The sequence below is a fragment of the Bidens hawaiensis genome, unplaced genomic scaffold, assembly GCF_021521415.1.
Source record: "Bidens hawaiensis isolate Kalapana, Puna unplaced genomic scaffold, B.hawaiensis_p1.1 tig00037271_1, whole genome shotgun sequence".
NCBI lineage: Eukaryota > Viridiplantae > Streptophyta > Magnoliopsida > Asterales > Asteraceae > Bidens > Bidens hawaiensis.
Window position 1 is genome coordinate 129,458 of NW_027496508.1, and position 19,267 is coordinate 148,724.

Consider the following 19,267-nt stretch of genomic DNA (forward strand, 5'->3'; position numbering starts at 1 on the left):
CATCTTCAGCCATAAGATCATTTTTTGTTATGAATTTGCCACTTAATATTGTTACCTTGTTTAATTTTTATATTTTTGTTTAAACTTTATTTGCCATCGGCAAAGATTAGGAATGCGTTATGATAGGCGTGAAAAACTACATTATACTATTCAGTGGTAGAAGTCATTTTTACTCACTCCTAATTAATTTGCTATCTTTGTTGTTAAACGTCTAAACAAGTCAGTGTTTTGTTATTATTTTTTGGATATTATCTTGTTCACTAAAATCTCCTTTCATATTTGCAGGGACTAATAATACATGTTCAAGATTGTTGTCTTTGTACACGGAGCAGCTTCTATTCGCTTTGCAGGTTTATTTTATGTTCACAAATTTAATAAACAATTAGTACGAGTTTTATGTCATTATAAGCTAAATACAAAAGTTTACTGGTTGGGTTTAAGAGTATAAGCTCTTAAAAGGGTATAAGTTCTTTTTTATGTTTGTAGAACCGTCATATACTATGAATCTTGCAAAAATGGTTTGACTTTATTTAAGTCTCCTTTTAATTCAAGAATGATGTTTTACATGTATTTGGCTAAATGGAGGGAATAATGTGAAATATGGTGATTGGCAGGCTTCTTAGACAAAATGCAACAAGATTCTTGATGGATGATGTTTACAGAAGGGGCCCTCTAGCTTGAGGGCTATATGTTGATTCTAAAGTTGTCAGCTTGTGTTTAGAAGACTTGGATTACCTGGCCCGAATCAAGGAATTGAATGAATGTCTTGACAAGGTATTTAAAGTTCAAGAAATGGTAAATTGGGCGGGTTGGGCAGGTCAAAACGGGTCGGATTTAGTTGGCTCGCAACAAAATTATCCAAATGTAATAAAAAAAACTAGTTTTTTTAATATACTGATTTAGCCATCTTATTTTTTCATGTTCAACCCGTTTAAAACAGCTGTCTAGCCAAAGGCGAAGCCAATAACTAATATGTGGCGCTGACCTTTTTATTTCACTGCTTGTGTGACATGCTTGTAACTTACTTTATGATCCAATTTTTTAAAAGATGCTTTTTATGATCCATGGAATCTTCTTAGCCGATTTTTTATTGATCTCACTATATCATATGCAGAGTAACTTATTTCTACATGGAATATTTTCAGTATTTTTGTTAGATTTGAATTATAATTTTGTTATAAAAGTCACAACAAAAATGAGAATATTTTATCATTTGTCGAATGTATAAGATTTTGAAGTTATATATATTATTCAAACAATTACTTTGCAAAATTCGATTGGTGGAAGGATGTAATAACGAAAATGTGGATACCATATAGCCACACACGGATTTATATCACCGGCAATTAATATCACCTATAATACATTAAATTTCATGAGATGAGAGTGCTGTTAGTGCAGGAGCTCAAGATGATATCACAGTTAACAGGTAAACTCACGATATATTATTCAATAAGCAACCGACTATATATAGCTTACAAACAACAACGTTCACCAGAAAAGTAGAAACAAACCCTAAGACTCGCACACGTACGTAAGACTCGATCCAACTAAAACAAACATTGACTGGACCCTAATAAAAACGTGGGTATATAACCCATTATTAACTGGACCAACTAAATAAAAAAAACCCAAACACAAGGCACACCAAAAAGCCCAACAAATTCCTCCCCTAAACTGAAGAAGGTCTCATTCTTCTTGTTTAATTTCTTGAACTCCCATCCACTCTCTTAGCTGAACAAAAGTGGCAAGCTTCATAGGTTTAGTCATGATATTAGCTAGCTGCTCTTCAGTCTTGCAGCACTCAAGCTTCACAACATCCTGGTTCACCAAATCTCTTAAGTAGTGGAACCGAACATCAATGTGTTTTGTTCTTCGATGCATCACGGGGTTTTTCGAGAGCTTAATACTTGAACTGTTGTCGCATAGAACTTCTAATGGCCCACTTAATTTTTCTCCCAAATCTTCCAGCAATCCCTTTTGCCAAACACAATGACACGCACAAGAGGTAGCTGCCATGTACTCTGCCTCCGTCGATGACAGAGTAACAATGTCTTGTTTACGTGAGCTCCAGCATATCGCGGCGTTGCTAAACATGCATACATATCCCGAAGTGCATCGCCGATCTTCAACGTCCCTTGCAGAACACGTTTTGCAGCCATCATGTGTTCCTTCCTCGGGTTAGCCATAAACCTTGAGAGCAGACTAACTACATACATCATATCGGGTCGAGTCACAGTTAAGTACATCAAACTTCCAATGACTCTTTTATAAATTGTTGAGTCAACTTCCTCCCCTACTCCAACCTTAGTGAGAACAGTACCCGGGACTATTGGGTTATTTATTGAGTTGCCTTCCCACATATGAAACCTCTCTAGAATTTCCTTTGCGTATTGTTTTTGGCAAAGAGAAATTCCAGTAGGTGTTTGCTGAACTTCTATACCAAGGAAAAATCTCATAACCCCAAGATCTGTCATTTCAAATTCTTGTTGCATGGATGGTTTGAAAGCTGCACACATCATAGCATCGTTTCCGACATAAATCAAATCATCAACATATAAACTTACTATGATTACCTTATGCCAAACACGCTTGATAAACAAAGTATGATCATACTTGCTTTTCTTGAAACCTTCGTGTAAGAAATAACCTTCTATTCGGTTGAACCAAGCTCTAGGGGCTTGCTTTAATCCATATAAAGCCTTATTCAACTTGTAAACCTTTGTTTCCTCACCTTTCTTGATGAAACCTATTGGTTGTTCAACATACACCAATTCTTTAAGTTCTCCGTGCAAAAACACACTCTTTACATCTAGTTGGAACACCTTCCAATCTCTTTGAGCAGCCACAGCAAGTAACGTTCGAATGGTATCCCAACGAGCAACGGGAGAGAACACTTCATTTTAATCAACTCCTTTCTTCTGTGCATACCCTTTTACCACGAGCCTAGCTTTATACTTGTCAACCTTACCATCAGCATTAAGTTTCGTTTTGAATACCCATTTGAAACCAATCGGCTTTACCCCCATTGGTGCTTCTACGAGATCCCATGTATGATTCTGTTCAATAGCCATGATTTCACTCTCCATGGCTGTAACCCACTTCGCTTCTTTACTAGCATCTTCATAGGTTGTAGGGTCATCTAGTGTACTATACATTGAAAACCCTACACCTTCAATGTCTTCATCGGACATTACTTCTCCCACATGGTAATCTTCCATCCAAACTGGACTTTTGCGAGTTCTTGTTGATGGTCCATCTTGTGCTTCGGCTTGTATCTCGGTTTCATTTGGGTCATTTCTATCAAAATTAATAGCTTCATTAGAGACACCAGCATTTAAGTTAGTACCTGCATCTTCTGTATTTATTGAGGTGGGCTCCACATTGTCTTGATTTAAAGGTGGTGGGCCTGCATCTTCTTCTAGTATTGGCGTACTGTTAACTTCATTCTCATCACCAATGATCAACTCTCTTACTTCCAAATCCTTTCCACTCCAACCCCGTCTTGCATATTCATCAAAAACAACATCACGACTAATAACAATTTTCTTTTGCAGGGTTCATACAACTGGTATGCCTTCGATTCTGTACTAACTCCGAGCAGAACACACTTATGGCTTCTGTCATCAAGTTTTGCTCTTAATTGAGAAGGTACATGAACATAGCCAATGCAACCAAATACACGAAAGTAATCAACTGCTGGTTTGATGCCAGACCAAAGCTCTTCTAGTACTTGGTTGTCTAGGCTTCTGCTAATGCATCAGTTCAGTACGTGACACGCCCATTTAGCAGCTTCAGCCCAAAAATACTTTGGCATTAATTTCTCTACTAACAGACAACGCACCATATTCATGATAGTACAATTACGGCGTTCCGCCACTCCATTTTGTTGAGGAGTGTAGGTCGCCGTTAGCTGTCTTTTAATGCCATGAACTTCACAAAATTCATTGAATTTTTTCGATGTAAACTCTCCTCCTCTATCACTTCGAAGACATTTTATCTTGTCTCTAGTTTTTGTTTCTACCATGGCTTTAAATCGCGTAAAAAATTCAAATGTGTTTCCTTTGAACGACAAAGCATACACCCAAGTTTTGCGAATATAATCATCAATAAAAACGAGAATATAACGTTTACCGGTTTGAGATGATGGTGTGATTGGACCGTATAGATCAGTGTGGATCAGTTGTAATCTCTCAGTTGCACGCCAATTACTTTTCTTAGGAATCACATCCCTTTCTTGCTTAACAAATGCAATTCCCTTCTCTTGCAACTAACCAATACTTAAGAGATTTGATGTAAGCTCAGGTATGTAGTAAACATTTGTGATTACCTGAGTTATTCCTTCCACACAGATCTGTATTTCACCCAGACCCTTCACTCTTAGCCGATAGTCGTTTCCGAGCCTCACCGTGTGAGTGTACGTTTCATCTAACTTTACAAACCATTCTCTTCCTCCCGTCATGTGATTTGAACAAGCCGAGTCAAGAAACCACATTCCTTCTTTCTTGGTCTTCCCACTATCAACCATGGCCATCAAGAGCAATTCGTCATTTTCATCATGCTCGGTGTAATTTACAGAACAATCAACGTTAGGGCACTCATATTGAAAATACCCAGTTTAGTGACATTTGTAGCACTCCAATGTTGATTTATCAAACGAGCCACGCCCCCTTCCTCTTCCTCGACCACGGTTGGGACCAAACCGACCACATCCCCGACCTTTGCCAACAGCAGATTCGAAATCAATCTTCAACACGTGCTCCTCTAGAACCTTTCGGTTAAGTTTCTATTCATGCACCAATAAAGAACTTTGCAATTCATCCACAGTCATCTCATCCAAATCCTTAGATTCTTCAATCAAACACACCACAAAATTGAAGTTTTTTGTCAACGTTCTAAGGATCTTTTCAACAATTTTTACATCAGACATGTCTTCCCCATAGACTCTCATGTCATTTGATATTACCATTACTTTTCCAAAGTAATCAGTAATAGATTCACCAGTCTTCATCTCGAGAGTTTCAAACTCCCTTCTAAGCCGCTGTAATTGTGCTCGTTTAACCCTTGCACTCCCTTGATACTTGATCTTCATCGCATCCCATATATGTTTCGCCGTGTTCTTCTGGGCAATTGTCTTCAAGGTGTGCTTGTCAATTGATTGAAACAAATAGTTTCGAGCCTTCAAATCTTGGAGCCGCTTAGCATCTGCATTTGCTTGTTTAGCGGCGGTCATCTCTACACCTTCTTTTGGAGCAGTGTACCCTTCTTCGACCACCATCCAGAACTCTTTTGATCGGAGAAGATTCTCCATCACCATACTCCAGTGATCGTAGTCACCATCAAACCTTGGCACACTCACCATTGAAAATTGCTCGATTCCTCAGCCATCTGTTCTTTGTATTCTCGTGAAAATGATTTCCCTCTCTTTTTATTTCGCTCTGATACCACTTGAAGGAGCTCAAGATGATATCATAGTTAATAGGTAAACTCACGATATATTATTCAATAAGCAACCGGCTATATATAGCCTATAAACAGCAACGTTCACAAGAAAAGTAGAAACAAACCCTAAGACTCGCACACATACGTAAGACTCGATCAAACTAAAACAAACATTGACTGGACCCTAACAAACACGTGGGTATACAACCCATTATTAACTGGACCTACTAAATAAAAAAAACCCAAACACAAGGCACACCAAAAAGCCCAACAGTTAGGTGAGATTAGGTGCGAAATTTTGAGTAATAATTGAGTTTTGGTGATTTTGAAGTCATTTGGCATAAGTACATTTTATTTAATGTGGTAATTTGATCTCTTGATTCAGGCAGAGAACTTTGCGATAATCACTGAAGCTAAGAAGATTATTATGGATGAAAAGAAAGTATGGGAGATAGAAATAAAGGTTAAAGTCCTTGAATACAAGGATTTAATTGCTATCTATGTAGTCAGATGTGCGTGATTTGCTACACCTTGACTCATATAAAGTCAAACGCTCAGCTTGGTGATACTGTAGCACATTAGATTCCTTTAACTAGGGGGGGGGGGGTGTGTTTGGGATTGCTTATTTTCACCAACTTATAACATAAACTTTTTGAAAAGCAATAAGGTGTTTGGGATTGCTTATATTGTGAGAGGAAAAGTTCCATAAGTTACACTTTTGTAACTTATTAACTTAATGAAAAGTTATATGGAGGTAAAATAAGGAATCCCAACACCCCCTAACAGTATTGGGTCATGTTTCACACTCGTCACGGTAGGGATTAATTGTTGATACCGTTGGCAAGTTTTAGAGTGTCTGGATGCTAAAACGAAAAAACCCGCAACAACTAAAGTTGTTTGATAGATAAGTTTGTTTGATAGATAAACAAGTATCATGAAAGCTGCCATGATTGAAATTGATGTTATACACAAGCTTGCAAGAGGCAATGTCGCTGGCTCATAGTATGCATTCATTTATTTCTTTATTTGTTTGCCTTTTTTAATTATTTTTTTAAAACATTTTTCCTTTTTTTTTAGTTTTGTGCAATGCAAAATTGGTTTGACTATCATAATCATATTTGTATTCTAAGTGGTTCCTGGTGTTTGTTTGTTATATTAATCATAATAGTTTTAGAGCCCGTGTCACACACGAGATAATTCAAATTATAAAATTATAAGTAAAACAAATAATTACATGGCATATATGAAAAAAAATGTATTGCATATGTGCTTGTATCTATACAATGCATACATAAATTGATTTTATTTATATCACAAAATAATTTTTTTAAATGAACTTAATAAAAAAAATGCTAGTGCAAAATCGTACCCGAGAATGCTTCTTTCTATTGAAGAATTCATTCTCGGTGTCATATATGTATAATTGAAAGAATTTTGGTTATGAACCAATTTTGAAAATAAGACTTCTCATACGATATTAGTTCTAATCACTCAGCACAAAAGCGGCGTTACCTTTATTGATATATTTATCAATTTACCACCAATCAAAGGAAAGTAGGATATTAAATTGTAGCAATAGATGTTCTTCAAGAATTATGTTTTTCTGGACTACACCATAAAAAAGATTTTGATAAGTTTCAGTGGGCTTCTCGACTTTGTCATAATGACAACATAAAAATAACATGTTAACCCATTCAATTTCGGGTATATTTTGTTTCATTTGAGCATAATTTTACATGACATGCTTCCTATACAACATTCTAATCACCATTGAAGGAAAAATTAACGTTGACATAAATATTTCAAATTTGATAAAAGTTAGAAGCATTGATAGGCATGGGGGTGGCATGTCGAAAGTGTTTGCAATATTTTATTAAATTTTAATAGTTGAGGGAAAAATAGTCAATTGTACAAATCCCGAACCTTTTGATTATTTCAAAAAATGCCCTTAAAAATAAACTTGAAACCCGAATCATGTTTAAAATTCTAACTTTCATACTTTTGACATTTTAAAGCCAACACTTTGAACCCATAACAAATTTGACGATAAATCTATTTTGCATTCTCAAACTTCTAAAAATACTCAAAATTTCCATTTTTGACCCATAACAAATTTTGACCAAAATGTAGTTAACTTGTACCAAACAATCTATTTACCAACTTTTGACCCATAAAATCAAATTAACTTCCACAAAAAACCCGAAACAATTTTCATTTGAGAAATATGATTTGTTGTTGATTTTTGGAATTCACCAAGTATTTTAAAATATATAGTAAAATAATATGTTAATATTTATATTTATAAAAATATAGATATTATATAAATATAGTGTAAAAGGAAAGTGAATAATTATTGATTTATTACATATATTAGAGTATATTAGTTTTGGTGGGAAAAAAATTATGAGAATTAACCAAAATATGACAAGTGTCCACATTTATTTTACTTTATTAGAATAGGAAGATTATTAATTTATCAATGACAACGATGCCATGTCGTCACCAGGTTTTTGAGGAGCTCAGTCCAACTTTATGTAATTTTCTGTTTGAACTATTGTTTGTTTTGTTTCTGATTGATTCTGTTCGTGAGCTTGGAAGACAATTTTTTGAATCTGTTGCATGTGTATGCAAACACTTGAACCATTCTTTTGTTATGTTTATTTATTTCTATATATTATACAATGCAAAACATGTCTTTATGATAAGCTATTATTAGTCATATTATGCATTTTTTTGCAATTGCGAATGATTAATGTTTTATTAAAATTACATGTTTCGCCGTCCATAGACATAGGGGCCCAATAATGGATAGAGTTAACAAACCAGACATGCTCATACGCACCGTTCAAACTACTACGGCCAGTTGCGACACCCGCCACAATGCGCGGGCTTTCTTACTAGTATGTGTGTGTGTATATATATATATATATTTCCTTAGCTAGCGCTAAAGCTTATGAAATTTGGTAAAACTTTTAATGTAAAAGATTTTCTGTTGGGCAGCATTCTATGAAAACATTATTGAGGGTTGTCAAGTAAAATGACTCGTTAAAAAAACTTCTATAGTGATAGTATAATAGCCTAGCGGTCTTAGGACTTGTTTAAAGCAAATATTTTATTTTAAGAATTTTATTGGAATAATAATAATAATAGTAATAATAATAATGATAATAATATTGCTAACAACCCATTTGGTAAAAATGAATTTTATTTTAGAAAAATAACTTGATTATACTTCGTATAACGAAATATTTTGTGAATATAGATATATGTATTTATTAATTGACTATTTTTTTTAAAAAATAATCAAGATTTGAAATTTCAAGAAAAAGGTGTTTATAAAATAAACGTCGAAAAGTATGCATGGAAAATTTATTTATTTCAAATTTAGGCATGGTTGATGAGCTTGAAAATATTAAGCATTGATGTCAGAAAACGAATAAAGTTTTAAGCGGACAAGGAACACGGGGTAAGGTATTGCATGACGGAAACAAGTTAGATTTTTCAGAATATTGCGGGTGTGCCTGGGTTACTACGAGCATACGGTAAGACACAAGGTTGGGTAACAGGTCGTGGGGATATGTGTTGTGTTGAATATGTATAGTTACGTGGCAAGAGCTAATGAGGTGGTCGAACTTATCACCATTTGGAGCATTTCAACATCACGGTAGCGGAGTAGTGGAATTGTATGGTCTAAAATATACATATTTTTATATAAATATTCCCTAGACTTTTGAGTTGTTTTGAGTTGGTTTTTATTGAATAATATTTCTAATTGGTTCGTATGTGGGGATTTAAGGGTTCAAGAGACAAAGATCTAAAATGGAGTACTTTTACTCAACTTGCGAACGAGCTAAAATTTAATGCCAACATGTTTACTAAACTTGAAATCGACGAATGAAATCTTAAACAAATTATATATAGTTTTTGGTCTTCTTGTAAGTTAAGTTTACATGAAAAATAATTTCTTAAATATGATTTAATTAAATATATGTAAGACCCCGAATCCCGGGAATCCTACAGTTGGTAATCACGTCCACAAATAAACAAAAATTTAAAACCAAACGATTCGTTTTATTTAAAACCAGTTCAGAGTAAATAACAGCGGAAAAGTTTAAGTATTAAAAATCCCAAAACACGGGTACATGTGTCTAAAATCAAATGTAAATAAAATATTTGTTTTATTTGAAATTCTCGACTAGAAGTGCCTTCAACCTCCCGAGTAGCATCCAGCACGTCCAAGCGGTAGCATCCACTTCTTAACCTAAAAGTCAATCTAACATACACACAAAGTCAGCTTGAGCTGAGTGAGTTCAAGTTTTCATAAACGACATTCATTAAAAATTTAAATTCCATGAGTATGGAATGTAGTGGAAAATCATGAGACCATAAAATCATAAATAGCTTTTCTTAACCAAATCATACGAGAATAAAACATTAAACATCTTTTCATGCAGCATGGGCCTCCTCACCCTGGGTCTTCCCTGAGTAATATATTTGACCCAGCCGCGGTTTAACAAAACCGTTAAAATCATGCAACACGAGCCTCCTCACCCCGGGTCATCCCCAAGTAATATATTTGACTCGGTCACAGTTTAATAAAACAAAATCACGCAACACGAGCCTCCTCCCCCCGGGCCATCCCCAAGTAATATATTTGACTCGGTCGTGGTTTAACATCCAAACACGTGATACGGGCCTCCTCACCCCGGGTCTTCCCCAAGTAATATATTTGACCCGACCATGGTTCATAGAACGGCGGGCCTCCTCACCCCGGGTCTTCCCCAAGTAATATATTTGACCCAGCCGCGTCATAAACATGCAACACGGGCCTCTTCATCTCGGGTCCTCCCCGAGTCCCGGTCACAGTTTACCATCACATACACATTCACATACAAGTCCACATACACACATACAACCAACTAATTCAAACATTCAACCAAACAACATCATCACATTCAATCCATAAATAATGGATAATATAGGAATTAATACTAGGCCTAATAACAACCTCGAACCTAGACCACAAGTAATAAGTATAACCTTAAGGAATATACGACCACAATGAGTCTAAAATATCCTAAGGCTTAGAATGTAATTCAAACATAAATGCATAAATGCACAATCACGAATAAAGCCATGTAATACCATCCAAATAGTTTAAGCGATTAAAATCGGGTAAAATTTGAAATAGGGTGTGTATGCTAGCCCAGAACGTAAAAATATTAAAAAGGGCATCATGAACTCACCTGGAATCGATCGAACACCTGCAACGAGCTAGGAAATCCCTAAGTGCACAATCACAAGCGAGGGCCTGTAAATTATACACAACACGTTACTAAACTAGACCGCAAGGACACACTTGCCTAATGGGCCGCTCAAGCCCAACACTTTGGCCCAAGGCCCACCAACTTGGGCCGAGGCCCAACTCAAACCCGATTACATTACCTCAGCCCCTAAAACCTTTCAACTAACCAAATCCACCCTACGATTATGGCTGGGGCTAACCATGATGCACGAAATCAAATCGAGTCGAATACGCGCGTAGTAAATTTTAAAACCAATTGTCAAACGAATCAGCCCCAAATGGACCAAATTCCCATCTTAACCTTTTCTTACATCGTAATTATGTCACCCAGTTGATAGGGTTGACGGTTCCTTTTTACAACTCTCAATTTAACATTTAAACGAAAATTCGCGCACCGCCGACTCGATTGATCAAGCACCAACCAAAACAGCCCCGAGCCTCAAAAAAATAATTTTCTCACAGCCCTTAAATCCTCCCCGGGCTGTACAAATTGATTCGGCCGGTCATCCGGTCGTTTAACGCATCAAACTCAACAATTGCCAATCCTACACCAGATAAACCCTAGTTTTCGAACTTAAATCGATTGACCGACCTAAGCACCTCCATTGGCCATGGAATTTTAGTATGATGTAAGTGAAATACCTAGGAAGATTTTGGTGCAAAAACCCTAATCAAAACAGCCCCGGAATTCCTCAATTGGACAGCCACCATACAAGCCTACAACAAGTCGTTTAACGATTAATACGCGATGTATAAGGATGGTTTAAGGTGCAAAAGACTAGAGGGGAGATGGGACTAACCTTGAATTAGATTTTTATGCCTTAATGTTGGCTAGAAAAAAGAAAATCGAAGGCCTAATCCCAGCTGCTTGTTGCGATCGGCCAGGCAAGGAGGAAAAGAAAGCTAGGGTTTGTTTTATGTTATAAAATAATAATTTACACTCTAGTCCCTCCAGTATTAAGTGTATAGCAACTTGGGTGGAAAGTTAAGTGAGAAACGTTTACGAGGGTGGCCAGGAGCTCTCGGGAGAATGCCGGGTCAAGCCCGAAGGTGTACGCAATCACTATAAGGCTAAATCTTTTATCGGAAATTTTCGGACGTTACAATATATAAACTCAATTATTAATAATTAATATATTTCTTGATTTTATGTTGCTATGAACATTATGTCAGGACATCACGTGGAAAAATCAATTTACGAGGCCACATGGAGTCGAACAAAATTACGCAGGCTGGGCCATGTGGTGTTCAGTTTAATAATATGTTATGTGGCTCATTAAATCAAAGAGAGTTAGGTTTTGTGTTTGAATGTCGGCTACAAGGGAATTTTATAAAAGGAGCTAAGGCAAACACAAGAGGGGGGGGGGGGTTGTCGGTTACTGTAAGGACCTTGGGCACAAAGAATTGAGAGACAGGAGGTTTTAAGAGAAAGGAAGCCATTGGTTCGAGCAAAGAGCATTCGGGTTCAACACCTACTTATCCAAGCATCCTTATTATTGGTTTGATTTTATTGTTTTCTTTATGAATTCAGTTTTTGAACCTTATTTATTTGGTTTGTTCTTGAGTATGGTTGTTGGCTAAACCCCTAGACCGCCTAGGCTTATGATGAAATTTTGTTGACGTTTGATCTTGGCTTGGGTTTTATTTATCGTTATGGTTTTATGAACTAGTAAAAAGGTTTAATTATATTGAGTTGATGTGTATGCGTGCTTGAGGTTGTTTAATTAAGTTTTATTATTCCATAGTTGCCTTGATTATTGTTTGCCATTAAGATTGGTTACTATTAGGTCATTTACTTTGTGTCTTTGACTATTTTATGATTGATTTCGAATAAGATCATAGGAATAATATTATTTAATCAAATAAACCTAAGTGTACTGCTAACCTAAATAGCTGTAAGGTGCTAGGTTATTGGTAGGTCTTTGTTGATCAGGATTGCTAGATTTAGTTCTTCGTAAGGAGTCCGTCTAGGTTTGATTGGTTAACTTTGTCTATCGAGTCAATGGAATATATTAGACGGTCTTTGATTTCCGCGCTGTAAGGTAGGATTTCATATAAAGGAACTAGTTTGTAATTGATTAGGTGACCGTAAGGAAACTTGATTTTTAATACTGGTGAGTGTTAAAGCTTATTAGAAACCCATAGGTGTCTTTTTGAGAAGGGTCAGGGGTCCTGTTCGGGTTTTCTTTTAAGCGTCTATTTTACGATCCCAGTTCCATAACTAAATATTATCCCGGTTAATTGATAACTGAAACTTAGTGGATTTTAGCCTAGGTGGTTGCCTGTCATCATCTGAATTAAGTCTATGTTTAAGTCATCTTCAAGTCTTAGTGATTAATTTAATATTAGTTTAATATTAGTATTTTAGTAAACCCCCCAATAATAATAAATAAATAATCGTGTCTGTAGTTAAGTCTAATTTAGCTAATTTACGTAATTTAAAGAGTCTTGTGGGTTCGATATCCGGACTTACTTAGCTGTACTAGAGTCGACCGGTTCACTTGCCGGTTAGTAGTTTTAGTTAAGTTAAGAGTCTAGAATTATTACTTAGTGTCTAAATTAGCGTAATTTTAGTTAATAAATTTATAACTACTTTTAGCACACCATACACAAAAGGGTGGGCTCTCGTGTAAATATCTTTGTTGAGTTAGGCTTGAGTGTCCAAGAGTTGTGTTGGGTCTGGATTGGTTCGGGCATAACTTTGGGGTTTGATTGTATTGTTGTGGTTACTGATGAGACTTAAATATGAAATTCGTATTAATAACTAAATAAGCATTACATGAAACATTCCTAAAATCAGAATCGGTCATATAAATCATAAAAAAATAAGTAAAGAAATAAAATTGCATGAAACAAAATTTGAAGTCGAAATTGAAATGCTCATTAGTCAGGATGAGTTTTGCATTTCAATAATAATCTCATAATCTTTGAATAAACATATGGAAAATATATCAAAATTTGAAATAAAAATATGGATTTAATACAAACTTAATACAAGTAGTGAAATCGAATTGAAAATCGAGTGTTCATGTACCACCAAAACTTTTCGAATTTTCAATTGAAACCATAATAATAATGAATTATATAAAGAAAATGAACTGAAATCGATTATTCATGTATCACTATGACTTTTTGTATTTTCAATTCAAAACATAAGGAATATTGAATATATACAAATAGAGAAAACGAATTGAAAATCGACTATTCATGCATCACCATGACTTTTCGTATTTTCAATTTAAAACATAAGAAATAATGAATATATATAAATAAAGAAAACGAATTGAAAGTCGACTATTCATGCATCACCAAGACTTTCGAATTTTCAGTTTTAAAACTAACAGTAAATGAATATATAAATAAAGAAAACGAATTGAAACTCGACTGTTCACATAATCCAATGACTTTTTAAAACCACAATATAAATAATTGAGTCTTTGGAATCATGCGTTGTATGAACCATCATAACTTGTTTGTTCCAACAAAAATCGAAAATGCATAATCAAATCGAACCAAAAGTTGGGTATTTGTGTATCACCACGACTTGATAGACTTTCAGTTAAAACACACCAATCAAAATGCATAATCAAATCGAACCAAAAGCTGGGTACTCGTGTATCACCACAACTTGTCAGACTTTTAGTTAAAACACGTTGTAAAACATTGAGGGTCGCTGTCATACGTCACATGAACCACAATGACTTGTGTGATATCCTTAAGAGTGTAACCATATTCTTTTCACAAAGAGAACATGGTCATGTTTGAAAGCATAAAGCTGTGATTCGTATGGCGTTTGGTGTGGTACGTTTTGGCCTAATAGGTTTCATGCCTTTTCCCAACTCTCCAAGTAAGTAATCGGGTCCCGCGTTTGATTGGAATTTGTACGCATTACTTATCCTTAGGTTTCAATAACCTTGGTGTTAAGAGTTTGGAAAACAAGCACGCCCCCCTTCCAGTTACTACATACCCGCCACGTAAAACCATCTTGAAGAAGAAATATCGAAAATCAAAAAATCGATTGTTTGAAAACACTTGAAAATCTTTGCTTTAGGCATAAGCCTTAGACTTGTGTGTTTGCTTGTGTAAATGAGGCCTAATTGAATTAACAACCATAAAGTAATATAGCATGTGCATTGACCAATCGCATAGGGCCCATATAATTTCTAATCATGCAACCCTAAACAAATAAACAAATAAGCTATAACTAACTAGAGCACTAAGTCTAATGTCCTATCCTATAGTCACTGCTCTAATACCAATCTGTAACACCCCGGCTTAAGCGGAAACGACCGAGGGTGACGTACAGGTTGTTCAAAACACATGTGACACTATTAAGTTACAATATTATCATTAATTAATCTCAACATCAAACACATAAGTTTGAAACAAAGAAATTACATTTTATAAAAGAAACATTCAAATCAACCTATCCAATTATTGTTGTAACCTAAGTCTAGTGTCTTCGTCATGGCATCATCTTCTAACAATGGTACGTGTAGTATATGTATAAAATAATGTCAACTAACTAATAGTTTGTGAGTTTGCACAGTTTGATATAAATACGTAAAAACCATACAATTCCATGAGCAAGTGTTAATCGAGCAAGTAAAGTCCTTTCCAGTTGTTAACAATCAACATACTCGGATAATCACACAAATAAGGTCCTTTCCAGACGTGCTCGGATAATGAGGCCCTTTTCCACTCATAACAAAATGGTCCTGAGTGCAAAGGGGGGCGTATGATCATACTTATTGAGGCTACCACGTGCAAGTAAGTTCGAGCAAGTAATCAAGTAAACACACAAGTCCATGTAATGAATTGCAGTTTGTAAATGAAATCATAAATACTTTGAGTTTATAGGATACATATGCTATCCCCAAAAGGTAATAAAAGAGTAAAAGGGGGTGTGAGAAACTCACTCTTGAAATTGAAGCGAAAATAAAGATAAAAGTCAAAATGTGTCAATGGACCTAAAATGAACGATCCTCACGAACTATAAATAAAAATAAATACGAAAATTTAAAGACTAAATAACGGGATTGATAAAGTTTAGATAATTTAATTTTTGGGAATATGTATTATTTTATTATGTCTTTTACTAATTTATGGCATAGATTATTTTAATATTATTTTTAAGTTTAACGAAAATTTTAATGATTTATAATATTTTAATAATGTAACTTAACGCTAATATGAGAGTTATAGTTTTTACAACGCACAAATTTAAGATGGTGATCTTATCTCGAAAAATAATTATGTTAACGAAATAAAATTAATGAATTTATAAAGCTAATGAATTAAAGCTAACGGATTAAAGTTTAACGAATTATAGTTAACGAATTAAAATCTAACGAATTAAAGTTAACGAATCGGAATTAATAATTAAACTTACCGAATAAGAAAAGTTGGGTTTTTGATTGAAAATAGATAAAATTTAATTTATAATCAATTTTTATTTAACCAAAATAATTTTATTTGAATTTTAAAATAATTTTATTTAATTTATAAAACCTTAATTTGATTTTTAAAAAGATTTTATTTAATTTAAAAAAACTTTATCTGATTTTTATAGTAATGAAAAAAAAAAAAAAAAAGATAAATAAAAAAAGTCCAGACCCGGGTTCGAACCCGGGTCTTTTGGACCACACTAAGGAAGTTAACCAGTTGGACTGAGCTGTTAGTTGGTTTAAGAATAGAAATATATTATATATATATATATATATATATATATACACCTGGGTTCGAACCCAGGTCTTTTGGACCACACAAAGGAAGTTAACCAGTTGGACTAAGCTGTTAGTTGGTTTAAGAATATATATATATATATATATATATATATATATATATATATATATATAGGGGAAGTATAAAATGAAAACCCACTTAAGTTGTGAAAACCCGTGAAAACTTTATGTATGTAAGACCCCGAATCCCGAGAATCCTACAGTTGGTAATCATATCCAAAAATTCTCAAAAATTTAAAGTCAAACCATTTCATCTTATGAAAATTCGGTTCAGAGTGATAAACAGCGAAAAATCACAAGTACTAAAACCAAGTTTCCAAAACCATAATTTAAATGTTTAAAGTAATAAATAAAAAGAAAACAGTTTGCGTATTAATCTCCGACTAGTTATGCCTTCAACCGTCCAAGTAGTCTCGAGCACGTCCAAGCGGTAAGCATCCTCCTCTAAACCTGAAACTCACACTAACATACACACAAAGTCAGCTTGAGCTGAGTGAGTTCAAGTTTTAAGTAAACAATATCAGTAATAACAAATATAGTAGACATACCAAAAGTTTTTAAAGTAAAAAGAGTGCATCCATTAAGTCATCGTTACCGAATACTAAACATTCTCATACATACATATACAAAAGATATATATATCAACATCCTTTCAAGTACATCCCTATATATATAACAATATATATAGCATCCACGTATAACATTCAGGGTCGAGCACACGTACAACCCAAACACTTAACATCCGATGATGATCATGCCACACGAGCCTCCCCCCTCACGGGCTTTTCAGGGCACGTCACAGGATTTAAGAACCTGAGTCGTATAGTTTGGCCCGGCCAAGATCACCATCTATAACATCCACGTATAACATTCAGGGTCGAGCACACGTACAACCCAAACATGTAACATCCGATGATGATCATGCCACACGAGCCTCCCCCCTCACGGGCTTTTCAGGGCCCACCACAGGATTTAAGAACCTGAGTCTTATAGTTTGGCCCGACCAAGATCACCATCCATCTGTATGCAAACCCGACGTAGGCATACGCAACATCCGTAGTCGAAACGACTACAACTCCGCCAAATATAGACCAAACAATAATGTGTGTGTGTGTGTGCATACTTTTAACATCCCATGGCCTACCATATACTAGCAAGCCTATATAAAATAGTTTAAACGTTTCATCAGGAAAAATCTTTTTGTACTAGGAATTAATACTATGCCTAATAGCAAACTCGAGCTTAGAGCACAAGTAATATGTATAACCTTAAGGAATATATGACCATAAACGGGTCTAAAATATCCTAAGGCATAGAACACAATCCACTCATAGTTTTATAAATGCACAAATACAACTAAGGCTATGTACTACCATCCAATTAGTTGTAACAAGTAAAATCGGGTAAAACCGTATTACGGTGTGTATGCTAGCCCAAAACGTAAAAAGAGTAAAAAGGGAATCATGAACTCACCTGAAACGAGCCATACAAACACAAAGGAGTTTGAGAACTTCAAAGCCAATCCACAGTTTACAAGCCTGTCAGATTGCACACAAAGATTACTAACTAAACGTACCGACTCGTTTATCCTACGAGACGTTCTAACATGATTTGATTGACCTAAAGCCTTGACATTACCAAATTCAATTACATCAGCCCCCGAGGCCATGTATTTACCAAAACCACCCTTAGTTAATCCCGGGGACAAAGGGTTCCCAATTTATCCCCGAAAGTTGTTGACTTTATCGAATACGCGCGTTAAGGGGTTGTTTATGCACTTAGACCGACTCAGCCCCGTGTGGACCAAATTTAGAAAAATCACAGCCAACAAGTCCACACGAGGATACACAAGTTGGATGGGTCGGTAATTCGCAAGCACGGTGCACAAATTACCAAAAAAGGTACTTTGCCCCGTACCGACCTGTTTGAGTAACCAACAACCAATTCAGCCCCAATAACATAAAAATATAGTTTTTCACAGCCAACAAATCATATCGAGGCTACAACATCCGAATTGGTTGTTAATTCCCTCAAACAACGCGCTAGACGCAACAATTGACAAACTAGACAACCGAAACCTAGTTTTCACTTCATCAACAGTTGACCAATCTAACGAATGCCAAAACTCATGATACTAAAGTATATTACACTAGACATACCTAAGAAGATGACGGAGCACGAACTTCAATTATAACAGCCCCGAAAGATGCGAGAAAGGGCAGCCACCGGTTAAGCCTAAAACGAACTTATCGATCAATAACGAATATAACATGCAGATGTTAGCATGCAAAGATGTATTTTATTACATAGGAAAACCATGGAATTAAATTATTAAATTTTTACCAGAGTTGCATAAATATCTTAAGTTTATAAAAATAATTTTATTATATTTTTCTAGTGGATACAAAAATCATAAAATGTTCCTCCAACACAGAAAGGTATGTGCAGCTATTTCAGTGCGCAACAAAATGGTTTTATTTTTATAAAATTCATTACCCAGCCAAATTAAACGATTCCAATTGGGTTTGGTTCCTAACTCAAAATATTAACTTCCATAAGTGGAACCAACCAATTTAGAGTTGTTGAAAAAGGGTTATGATGTCGGGAAGACATACCAGAATCCGTCATCCAGCATCAGCTTTGACACTCGATCTTATAAAATCATAAAAAGTATTCAAATCTCGTCCAAAAATTACGTAGTATACCTTTCTGGAAACTAGCCTCAAAGTAGAACATCATAGAATCAAGAATCTATCAAAAACAATATATTTTCATT

General features: G+C 35.2%; 1 protein-coding gene across 1 annotated transcript; it reads right to left on the reverse strand.

The window, feature by feature from the left end:
• Positions 1-4,786: 4,786 nt before the first annotated feature.
• Positions 4,787-5,362, reverse strand: LOC143589199 (uncharacterized). Its single transcript, XM_077070032.1, has one exon. It carries the CDS (start codon positions 5,360-5,362, stop codon positions 4,787-4,789), a length of 576 nt encoding a protein of 191 aa, XP_076926147.1.
• Positions 5,363-19,267: the final 13,905 nt, after the last annotated feature.